Source organism: Cnephaeus nilssonii, assembly GCF_951640355.1.
Source record: "Cnephaeus nilssonii genome assembly, chromosome: 7".
Classification (NCBI taxonomy): Eukaryota; Metazoa; Chordata; class Mammalia; order Chiroptera; family Vespertilionidae; genus Cnephaeus; species Cnephaeus nilssonii.
In genome coordinates this window covers 64,674,374-64,687,186 of record NC_137078.1, presented here as the reverse complement: position 1 = coordinate 64,687,186, position 12,813 = coordinate 64,674,374, and the positions used below count along the sequence as shown (strand labels likewise).

Genomic DNA, 12,813 nt, shown 5'->3' with positions numbered 1-12,813 from the left:
CCGCCTTGTAGACAATGGCCTCCCTGAGGATTAGATTCTCAGCTTAGCACTGACTTACCCCGAAAATTTCAAACCTACATTTTTTTATCAGCAGTATTATTTTCTGAATTAATACTAGGAGCAACATTTATTTAGTACTTAACCTATGCTAATAACTATTAAGATTCCTTTACATGTTTTGGCTTATGTTTAACTCTATGAGTGCAGTAGTATTAACTGCTTTTTCCAAATTATTAAACCGAGGCATGGAGAGTTAAATAATTTGCCCAAGGTCACACAGCTAGATGGGGCAGGGATGGGAAATGGGTCCAGACTGTCTGGTTCCTGTGCTTAAACTCTTGATAATTGTGCACATTCTTCTTCAACTTATTCAGTGAGTACTTAGGGGTGCCTCCTATGTGGGAGCACTTTTCTAGATGCTGAATGGAGCTGTCTGGTGCTCTGGTTAAAGAGAGCCTAAAGGCCCAGGCCCAGCTCACTCAGTCTCCCATCATCACCCAAAGTGACCTTCAAGGTACTTTGAGGGCTCACAGAACACAGTTTGAGAAACCACTGCTCAGGCCACCAGCTGCAACATCGTCCAGAGGCTACTTCATGCTATCTGCCTGCCTTTTCAATTTAGGTATAACATCCTGACCCGGACAGAAGCTCAGAATGTGTACGATGCCAGGTATTATGGGGGCCAGTGTGAGACGGTATACAACGGGGAATGGAGGGAACTTCGATACGACTCCACCTGCGAGCGTCTGTACTATGGGGATGATGAGAAATACTTCCGGAAACCCTACAACTTCCTGATGTACCGCTTTGAAGTAAGTCTCAATGGGGCACTCAAAGGAGAGGCTTGCTGGGGGAGATGAATGCCTTGCACGGAAGATTTTATGTATTGTAGAGCTTGCAGGTGGCTGAAGGCCCCTTTACACCTGCCCCCTACATGCTCAGTGCTAAAGAGAGAGGAATGAGGTAAGTGTGACCACCCACCTGCTAGATCGTGGCTCCATTCTAAAATCAATAAAAGAGACTCAGGCCCTATTCTCTGGGCTGCTAGTCAGAAGACCTGTTTCCAAGTTGTGGACCTGTTAGAATATAAGAACAGTCAGCCCTCTGTATTAGCAGGTTCTGCCTCTGTGGAGTCAATCAAATGTGTATCAGTTCTACTTCCACACGAATTCTCCCATAATAGCATGATAGGGTAGGTGCTATCACTGTCCCATTTTAGATGCTAAAACCCCAGAGACTTAGAAGGCTAAAGTGTCAGGCCAAAAGCTGTACTGAAGTAGGGGGCAGAGATAAGATTGAAACCCAGATCTATCTGAACTATGCCTGGATAGATGTAATTTATTTATTTTATTGTTAAAAATATTTTTATTGATTTCAGAGAGGAAGAAAGAGATAGAAACATCAATGATGAGAGAGAGCCATTGTTTAGCTGCCTCCCTCATGCCCCACAGGAGATGGAGCCTGCAACTGCCCCCCTGCCGGCCTGATTGCCCCCACTGCTCCCCCCTGCTGGCCTGGTCACCCCCAACTGCTCCCCTCCGCTGGCCTGGTTGCCCCTCATGGCCCTTCCTGCCGGCCTGGTTGCCCCACACAGCCTGCTTGTTCAGTTGTTTGTTTTGTCCCTCACTAACCCCCCTGCCAGCCTGTTCATAGGCAGCCATCTTGTGAGGGCATGATGAGTCAGTTTGCATATTACCTCTTTATTGTATAGAATTCTGTCTATAGAGAGAGATGGTAGAATCTTAGGACTCTAAACAATTACCAAGTCATATTCATCACTCCAAGTTTCTCAAGAGAAAAATATTGGCACAGGATAAAGTCTGTGTTTAAGGAGTTGGCTTCCCCCACCCACTTCCACCTCTGCCATCAGGTCTAAGATAAGCCATGCTGGCCGACAGGAAGATGCTATTTTCCTATCCTTGAGGATCGTCTAGGCCAGGGCATATGTGTCAGGTACTAGTGGTCGCCAACCAGTGGTCTGCGGACCACTGGTGGTTTGTGAGGTCCGAAAGGTTGGTGACCACTGGACTAGGCTATACTGTGGCAACAAAGGATTCTGAAATCTCAGTGCTTTGAAGCAGTAGTGCCCCACTGATGCTACTTTTCCATCCAAAGGTGGAAAGGAAACTCACATCATCACAGACACATGGGACCTGACTAATGGAGGTTCTATCTTGCCACATGCTCTTGTGATTGCACAGTGAACCACTCATGTGCTTTTAACCCTTGCTTTCTTGGCTCCCACAAAGCATAAGACCATGCCTCAGCTCAGGGTGGCAGAAAAATGCAACCCCACTGTGAGCCTGGAATGAAATAACCAAACATTTGAGGGCAGCACTCAAGCTTACTCTGCCTAGAACTGGTATCACCTACCTGCCTTCCTTTGGCCCTTTCCTTCCTGGTCCATGTCCAGGCGTGGCTTTCTGTAGCTGTCCATTGCAGAGTCAAGTGACCTTCTCTTTTTAACTCAGTGAAAATGAAATCTGTGCTCAGAACAGTATAGCATTTTATCAGGACCATCTCTGTGTGTGTATCTGTAAATAAATATTTTAGCAATAATATTAAATAGTAACTAAAAATACTGCTGTATTTTCTATATCTTAGTATAAATCTGATGCTCAATTAGCCTTTGTCTATTTATTTATTATATATCTGTATATATATATATATATATATATATATATATATATATATATATTGTTTTCAGAGTGGAAGGGAGAGAGAGATAGAAACATCAATGATGAGAGAGAATTATTGATTAGCTGCCTCCCGCATGCCCCACACTGGGGATGGAGCCTGCAACCTGGGCATGTGCCCTGACTGGGAATTGAACCGTGACCTCCTGGTTCATAGGTTGACACTCAACCACTGAGCCATGCTGGCTGGACCCCGATTAGCCTTTTAAAAGACTTATTTATAATAACCTGAAACTTGGTGGATATTTTACAAAACAAAGATTTAAATGTTAAGTATGAACTGGAATATAACGCTATGTGCACAAAGCTAACATCCATTTGTTTCTTTTCAGGCCCTGGCAGACACTAGTTTCTCCTCAGAGTTATATGATGATACAAATGAAGTTTTTTCCAAACTAAAAAATGACCTGTTTGTGTCAGGTGGGTTGACCGTTGGTGTAGGCCCAGCAGGCACCCCTGTAACAGTGGATGTAGGTGTATCCGGATCACGCAACTCTTCAATCGTGGATGAGTTAAGCAAGTATAATGAGAAGGTATTAAAATATAATGCCCATGTCGCACAGTAATCCATAATCCATACTGAACACATAGTGCCTTAATTGCATTAAAAAGTACAGTAGTAATTGAACTTTCATTTGCTTGTGTAATTGGAAATGTCTGATCAGTGTTAATCAAGTTTGTTTTCCTTATTACACTTTTGCACACAGGATCATCACAGAGGGAATAAAATCAAATGATGAGACGAGAGCCCTTATCACTTTGCCCCATCCTTTTTCATGGTTACCTGGAGCATGTAGGGAAATACTTAGAATGGTAATGTCTCAAAGAGAAACAGCCAGGCCCTCTAAACTAGACTTGGAAGAATGCTAAAGCAAGCCTTACTTTTCCAAATAGATTAGAGGGCTGACATGCTGCATCAATTTTCTTTCTTTATAAAAAAAATTTAAAAAATATATTTTTATTGATTTTAGAGAGGAAGGGCGAGGGGTAGAAACATCAATGATGAGAGAGAATCATTGATCTGCTGCCTCCTGCATGCCCCCTACTAGGGATCGAGCCTGCAACAGGGGCATGTGCCCTTGACTGGAATCAAACCCAGAACCCTTCAGTCCACAGGTCGATGCTCTATTCACTGAGCCAAACCAGCTAGGGCTGCATCAGTTTTTCATTTATTCATCAAACAGTCACTACTGCCTATTGTCCTGAGGGGTCAGACAGTCCTTACTTGTGGAAAGAACATCTCCTTAAACTGAAATATAAAGACCAGTTCAAGTTCTCCAGTTGACGGGAGGCAGAAGTTAACTGAAGGGTGTTCTAGGCGTGGGCAGCAGCAGGCACAGAGACCTGGAGATGAGAGACTATCTCACAGATTTGGGATGGAAAGTGCTTCAGCTGGCTGAAGCCCAGGGCAGGAAGGAAAACCAGGGAGTGATGAGGATGGAGAGGCAATGAGGAGCCAGAGGAATATTTATTGAGTAGGTTAGAAATTTACCAAAATGCCTCAATAATATCGATTCCAGAACTGTGGACTTAGTTGGGGCTCAAAAATTATTTCTTTTTTAAAAATATATTTTTATTGATCTCAGAGAGGAAGGGAGAGGGAGAGAAAGATAGAAACATCAATGATGAGAGAGAATCATTGATCGGCTGCCCCTGCATGTTTTCTACTGGGGATTGAGCCTGAAACTCGGGCATGTGGCCTTGACCGGAAACCAACCCAGGATCCTTCAGTCTGCAGGCCAGTGCTCTATCCACTGAGCCAAACCAGCTAGGGCACAAAAATTATTTCAAATCTTAAAAATATAGTTACAAAAATTAACTTATGCATCAAATATCAATTACATTCTGGAGCTTTGCCACCAATGAGCTACAGATCTGAAGGGGAAGCATTGTTCTCTAATCTGGCTATCACATATTTTTTCTAAAAGCAGGTTACCTAGTCAAACTTTCACTATCACTTTGGATTAAGGGTTTCATTACCTGGAAGTAATGCCCACACATGACCCTCTTCCACTTAAACCAATTCAGCATTACCTGGTCTTTGCTTTTTCATTATTATTATTACATCAGCATCCTGGTTTTCTTTATTACTAAACGGTACATGATTATCACTAACTTGAATGTGAGCTGCATGAGGGCAGGGGTCTCTCTCAGTCAAGATCATGTCCACTGCACCTAGCAGAGAGCATGTGAGTACGGGCACTTTTAGATATTTGTGCAGTAAGTTAAATAGATAAATAATCCTAGCATTTTGCCATGTAATTGAAAACATTTCTAAGCATCATTCTTACTAGATACCTAATACTTGTGTAAGCAGTTGCAAAATGCAATGCTTTAACTGGAGCAGGGACAAATGTGGAGATGAGAATGGACTGGGGGCAGAATAGAGGTGAGGAGCACAGGGAAGCACAACGCAGGAAGTAACCCAGGGGAGTGTTGATGAGAACTTGACCTGGACAGTGGGAACAGAGATGCAGCCATGGAAAAGAAGTCAGGAACACCCTGATGTTTAATGTGTGCTTGTAAAATATTCTAATCCTCCATGACATATCTTTATGCTCATATAATTATATATATACTAGAGGCCCAATGCACAAAATTCATGCAAGAGTAGGCCTTCCTTCCCCTGGCTGCCGGCACCAGCTTCCCTCTGGCACCCAGGACACGGGCTCCCCTCTGGCCCCAACTTCACCTGGAAGGACATCCAGAATGACATCTGGTCTAATTAGCATATTACCCTTTTATTATTATAGATGAGCATATAAGTATATGTACATAGACATATATCTACTCAGCTAGTAAGTGCTGACCTTTTGCATGATCTCAGATGGTAAAATGTATTCTCTCTTTGTTCTTTTCCCTCTCCCCATGGCGGTGGTTGTTGTTGGCAGAAATACAGCTTTATGAGAATTTTCACAAAGGTGCAGACTGCCTATTTTAAGATGAGGAGGGACAACATTATGCTGGATGAAGGGATGCTGCAGTCACTGATGGAGCTTCCAGAGAAGTACAATTATGGCCCATACGCCAAGTTCATCAATGACTACGGCACCCATTACATAACATCTGGATCAATGGGTGGCATTTATGAGTATTTCCTGGTGCTTAACAAAGAAAATATGGAAAAAACGCGTAAGTAGAAGCTTTATGCACACAATGGCCAGTGCCTACACCAGAACATGGTTTGTAGTTTGCTGAGCACTGACTATGAGCCATGCATGATATCATTTGGTCCTCATGACAACCCTATATAGTATCTTTGGTGTTATTTATAGGGGATAAAGGTCCAGAGGGTGAAACAGACTTGCTAATTAAGCACTAAAAATGTGATTTTAGCTCATACTTGTCTGGCTCCTTAAAACTATGTGTTTTCTATTTCACCACGGTTACCTCTTTAGTAATAATTTAGGATTTGCTATTCAAAACATTAAAACTTATTTCAATGGAGATTCTAGGTTCATGGAACCACCATACCAGTCAGTCAGCGATACCAGAAAACTGGAGTCATCCCAGACTCCTCCTCCTCCTTCCCCCTGGGGATCTCTAAGACCCTTCAAGTTCTCTCCCCTGAACAGCTCTCATCCATCTGCCTTCTCCACACCCACTCTGACAGTGGTAGGCAGGCTCCCATCTTTCACTCATTACTGCATGAGCTCCAGATGGTTTCTAGGGGAAGGTTTACCCCTTCCAAGCCATTCCCAACTATTGCCACCAGAAGGATCTTTCTGCTTCACAGATCTAAGGATGTCACTTTCTTGCCTAATATCCTGAATTGCCAAGAACAAAATCTAAACTTTTTAGCATGACATCAACATGGTCTCACTCCAAACTGCTAGACTAGTGGTCCTCAAAGTGTGGACTCCATCTGGCAGCATCAGCATTACCAGGGAAGCTGTTAGGAGTGCAAATTCTCAGGCTCCCATCCCAAACCCACTAAATTAGAAACTCTGGGAGTGGACCCAGTGGCCTGTGTTATGACAAGCCCTTCAGGTGATTCTGGTGCTCACTAGTTTGAGAACCACCGACCTGATCCATAAATAAGTAGAAGGGTGAGAGATCTGTCCATATTTCAAAGCTAAGGTCAAATTCCCAGTTTTAGGAAGTTTCCCTGACTGCACCAGCCCAGGCTGGCCACTTCTTTTCTTCAACACATTCATATAAACTCCACACTGGTTAGTCTTAAAAAAACAATTTTCCAAATGTTAATATTTTTCTCCTCATGTAGATTGCAAGATCCTTAAAAGCAAGTATTATGTCTGATGCTTTTCTTTCTCTTTAGCACTCAACATGGTAGGCTTAGTATGTAGTGAGTGTGCAAAGCAAGACGTGGAGTTTGAAATGGGCATGCATTCAGATTCGTGGTTAGGGCCACTCATTAGTTCAGCCATGCATCCACATATTCATTATTCTTTCATAATTTACATGTTTAATGAGTGTCTATGATGTGCTGGTGCTAGGGATACAATGGTGAGCAAATCTAAATATGGTTCCTACCCTCTGTAGCACAAGAGTCTTCCAACTGCAGGGTGCAACCCCATAGAAGGTCTTGAAATCAATGTATGGATCACAAATGGCATTTTGAACAACAAAGGGTAGAATAGAAAATATCATAGTGGATTGTAGGCAGTGCAGGTAAGTTTTTTCCAGTTAAATACAGACACATACAGAGTCATGATACAAAATAAATAATGTAGTATGGATCAATGTAAAAAAGGAGTTTGAAAAACTCAATTCAAGTGGGTCTTTTTAGAGTCAATCTAAAACATGAGGAAGGAAAAGAGCTAACATTTGTTGAGTTCTTACTAGGATCTAGGTCCTATGGTATATATTCTCACTTAATTTTCTTGAGGACAAGTGGAGGCTGGTGTTATGACAGTTTCAGCCCCAGAAATGCTGAGGCTCCTCGGGGACGTTAATTACTCTGCCCAGGGCTGCAGGAAGCTGGCCCCAGAGCCCTGGATCCATGGTCTTTCCACCATGTGGTCACGGGAAACCCTTTCATTTGGACTCCGTCTTGGGTGTTGGATTACTAATTAATTGCCTGGGTTATCGCATGGCCCCTCCTTTTTAAAATCTGTGAGGCAGAAATAGGCTTCCTATGTGGTTAATATTCAAAAGGAGCCCACCAACAAATTGTCCCAGGGATAATTACCTCAGCTCTGTTTATAGAAAACCATATGTCGATAATAGCACAATTGGCTATTTGTGAAGGGCTGATTTTCTATAAATCTGGAAAGTTAGTGTTGCTTTTCTATAAATATGGAAATGTGCTAATCATCACCTCATCTGCTGGAGCCCGTTAATAAATCAGAATGTCATTTACATGTTAACCTACAAAGAACAAAACATCTACCTTCTTTCCCTTTGACAAATGGAATCATGCACAGCCTCTCTCCATGTTCCACATTTCTCTTTGTCTCTTTCTCATCCTCCCTCTCTCTCACTCCCTTTCTTTCTTGGTGCCTCTCTCTCTCTCTCTCTCTCTCTCTCTCTCTCAACCCGTGTCTCTGTCTTTCCTCTTTGTCACTGTGTATCTTTAATCTATATGGCTTTAATAATATTTATGTTTTATTAAGTGCTTATTTCTAAGAAACTCCCTGTGTGGTATACACATTCACACCCCCAGAGAGCTGGGTGAGGCATGGGAGCACTTAGTGAACATTGGCTGGTTTGCTCTGGGGGGATCTTTTGTCCTGGGGTTTGCCTCAGATCCTCCCTGGGTTCATTCTGAGGATGCACAAAGCTGTTTGCTCCAATGTGTTCTTTAGATAAAATGCTTCTCCCCCAAAGACAGCATGAAACCATCCATCAAAAACCAGGTGAAGCCTTGGACAGTGGGGAGGTGATGCTGGACTTCAGTGGGACCCTAGACTTTCCTCTAGGGCTGTGGCTGACAGCATTCTACCTTCTGCAGGAATCAGGATGGCTCTGGGCTTGAATGTTTGGATTCCAGTTTTTTTCTCCTTCTTCATCCCCTCTTTGGAGATCTTACTCTTTGTTTTTGGATGGCAAAGAAAATAATGTATTGACATGGCTTCCTTGGAATCTGGGCCAGTCACAGATCTGATCATTCATCTTGGGCAGGTCAAGTACTGCAGTGACATTGCTCAGGTCATGTGTTTCCTGCCTCCCTTTGCACACACTGTGCTGTCAGCATCCAATGCTCTTCCCTGTCTGGCCAACCTGACAGATTTATCATCCTTCTGAACGCGTACGGGCATCTCCGCCTCTGTGAAACCTGCCCTGGCATCCCTCCGCCCCTTCTCCCATTATTTTGTTTCCGTATACATTCACTCTTTCAACCATGTTTATTGAGTTTGTATTATGTGCCAGGTGAACAAAATCAATATGGTCCTTGTCCTTGCAAAGCTAATGATCTAGTACAGAAAACTAAATAAACGGCCCCAGAAGTCATCTTAATTCTTCCTTCATGCTGTCACAAATGGCAGGATTTCCTTATTTTGTAAGGCTGATAATAACCCATTGTATATCTATGCTGCATTTTCTTTACCCATTCATCTGCCAACTTGGGTTGTTTCTGTACCTTGGCTATTGTGAATAATGCTGCTATGAACATGAGAATGCAGATATATTTTTGAGATAATGATTTTGTTTCCTTCAGATATACTAGTACAGCCAGAAGTGGGATTGCTGGATCATATGGTAGTTCTATTTTTAATTTCTTGACGAGCCTCCATACTGTTTTCCCATGTCTATACCAGTTTATATTCCCACCAACAGGGGGCACAAGAGTCCCCTTTTCTCTATATCCTTGACAACATTTGTGATCACTTATCTTTTTGATAACAGACATCCTCACAGGTATGAAGTGATATATCATTGTGGTTTTGATGTCTCTTTTTCTGATGATTTGTGATGTTGAACACCTTTTAATGTACCTGTTGGCTACTGGTACATCTTCTTACTTAATCTTCCTATGATTTTGTGCGAGCCAATAGGTTTCTTTACTTCCAAAGACGAAGGAACCAAGGCTGAAAAGTCCTATCACTAGTAACTGAAAAATACACGAGATAATCTGAATTATGGTCTCGGCTTCTTTCCTTTTTATCCCAGATGCTTTTGTCAGGACTCAAACCTGGGAGTAATTTTGACATCTTCCATCTCTCTTCTCACATATCTTGTTAGTCACCTCCTCAGTATCTACAACCTGTCCCTTCCCATTCATTCCCATGACTACTGCTTGCCATGTTCTCTCTGCAGGTCCCCTCCAGCTAAGCAGACATGTGCAGTGAGAAAAGTATCAGAGATTACATGAAATTTCTCTAAATACCTTTGGGACAAAGATGGTGGTGGTCTGCTCTTAGCTCCTCCTCTTTTTGCTAATGTAGATAAGTCCTGACATTTGTTTCAGCTTCTGTGCCCTTACTCTCTCAAAATGCAACATGTAGCGTTTTCCTATCAGTTAAAGAATTGAAGTAAGTCTGATAAGATGCCCCTATCAGGAACGCTATAATGGAAACCACACATGGAATAGAAAGTAAATAATAGTCCTCAAGAATACAACGATTCATGATTATATAGTTTTTGGCAATTTAAAGGAGCTCTGCCAAGACCTTACAGAAAATAACTTCTATTGATGCCTCTCTTGTGAAGGAAACCGGTAGCATTCGGCGGCCCCATAAAAGCCAGCAGGCAGTGTGGAGTGAGAACTCCTTTGACTGAGATACCTTTACTTTTCATGTAGGCTCTGCCATTTAAATGTTAATACTTCACATCTCTGGGTCTCATTTCCCCTATAACTAATGTATGGATAATATGCTACTTCAAACAGCTGTGGTGAGAATTAACCAAGATGATATTTTTACAAAGCCCCGCGATAAGTAAAACCCTGTTTAAACAGCAGTGACTATTTGTAGATTGCAGTTTTAGGTGTGGTCAGTAGGTACTAATGTCATCTGATCAGGGTCTGTGGAGTGAAGAGAAGTGCTGGTGATGGCATAGCAGGGCATCCAGACTTTGGAGTCAGATACATCTGGGTGAGATCTTGAGTCTACCGTTTTGCATGACCTTGATCTGGGTACTTAATTTCTCTGAATCTCAGTTTCTTTAAGTGCTAAATGGAATGATAACAAGAGTTTGTTTGAGAATAATTCCAAGAAATTTGGCATGATAAACGTTTAAACAGATATTTTTCCTTTAGTGCAGGATATCAGTATAGCAAAAGCAGTTAAAAACATCGGTTCTGTCAATAACTGTGATTAGGGACACGCTATTTAACCATTTTAAGTCTCAATTTCCTCACCTGTTAAGCTGGAGATATTAATGACATTTGCCTGGCAAAGTGGTAGTGGGGAATAAGTGAACGTATCCAGAGAATATATTTAGGGCAGTGCTCACACTCTAATAAGCATTCAATAAATACAATTGTTGGAGAAGAATTACCTGGATCAAATCTCATCTCTACCATTTATCAGCCATGTGATCCTTAGGCATGCTAGTTAACCTCTCCATGCCTCAGTTTCCTGTTCCTCTAAGTGAAACATGACAATACATACTTCATATGATTGTTGTGAATATGAAATGAATCAGTCTATGTGAGCATATGGTCCAGTGCCTGACATATAGTAAGAGTTAAAAAATGTTACCTATTATTTCTGTGCTATGTTGGTGTTATTACTACCACATGTTTATTATTCCCAGATTCCCAGTTAACTCTATAATATTAACCGTCCTCTCATCTGTAGAGTGGGGATAACAAGATGATCTATCTCAGAGGGCTCTGCAATTGGTCAGCTCGGAGACATTGTTCAAGTGGAAGGGAAATCATTATCGTTATGTCCAGCCTGCTGTGGTCAATGCTTTGGCTATGGACTCGGAGCCTCAGCAATCATGCCTCCTTTCCCACCTGCCCATTTTTGTGATCCAGGTCATTCATTTCTGTCTCTAGAGCTTCATCCAGTTTTGGAGGGACTGCTCTTCCCATTTATCAAGGTCACTTTGAATTCTCATCACTATCTTTCAAAGTGTTAACAACTCTGCCCAAATCTGTGCCTCATTCCATCATTCCTCCCCTTGATAGATGCCAGATAACAGTGACCCTGGGAACGACCCTTCCAGTGAGGTCACAGTGCATCCAGCCTGTCATTAACTGTTACCTTCCAGCTAAGGTCCTTGAGTCAGCTGGTCTACCACCTCACACACAGAGCAGAAAAGGCCACAGGGACACAAAACTGCTCTAAAGTTTATGTTAATTACAGCTCTATGTTCTCTTCCTCTTCCTTCCCTTCCTTTATTCATTCATTCATTCATTCATTCATTTAGCTTTTTATGCAAGAAACACTTATTAAGCACACACAACATGGCAAGTAAGCACTGTCTAGACACCAACATGTTTCCTCTCATTGAGAGTTTATAGAAAGTAAGGGGGTTTCTCTTTGCCATAAACACTTGGATTAGAGTCAGGGATGACTTATTACATGGACAGCAAAATTGGTTACCACCCAAAATGAATTAAAAGTTTATTTTTATTGATTGTACTTAGAGTTAACAGAAATATTTGGTTTTAATAAAATATAATTACATATAGTAACTCCTAATATTGGTAAAGTACATTGCATTCACATCTGGTATTCAAGATGATCTTCATAATAGTTTATGAGGAATTATATTATTTTTACCACTTTTATAGAGAGACTAGAGGCCCAGTGCACAAAATTCGTGCACGGGGTGTGTGTGTGTGGGGTCCTTCAGCCCAGCCTGCACCCTCTTGCAGTCTGGACCTCTTGCTCCTTAACACCCACCTGCTCACTGCTCCTACTGCTCGGCTGGCTGATCCTTAGCACTGCCACAGAGGTGGGAGAGGCTCCCACCACTGCCGCTGCACTCGCCAGCTGTGAGCCTGGCTTCTGGCTGAGTGGCGCTCCCCCTGTGGGAGTGCACTGACCACTAGGGGGCAGCTCCTACATTATCATCTTCCCCCTGGTGGTCAGTGTGCATCATAGCAACTGGTCATTCTGCCATAGCAGTCACTTAGGCTTTTATTATATAGACTAGAGGCCCAGTGCATGAAATTCGTGCCCAGGGGGTTGTCCCTCAGCCCAGCCTGCACCCTCTCCAATCTGGGACCCCTTGAGGGATGTCCGACTGCCCATTTAGG

General features: G+C 42.5%; 1 protein-coding gene across 1 annotated transcript in view; it reads left to right on the top strand.

The window, feature by feature from the left end:
- The window catches only part of C8A (complement C8 alpha chain), a gene marked incomplete at both ends in the record, with an annotated part of 61,203 nt that overhangs the window by 22,662 nt on the left and 25,728 nt on the right, over positions 1-12,813 (top strand). The window contains 3 exons of the mRNA XM_079777378.1: positions 623-812; positions 3,029-3,229; positions 5,588-5,828. Of these exons, the coding sequence (XP_079633504.1) occupies positions 623-812; positions 3,029-3,229; positions 5,588-5,828 (632 nt within the window). The remainder of the gene's footprint in view (positions 1-622; positions 813-3,028; positions 3,230-5,587; positions 5,829-12,813) is intronic.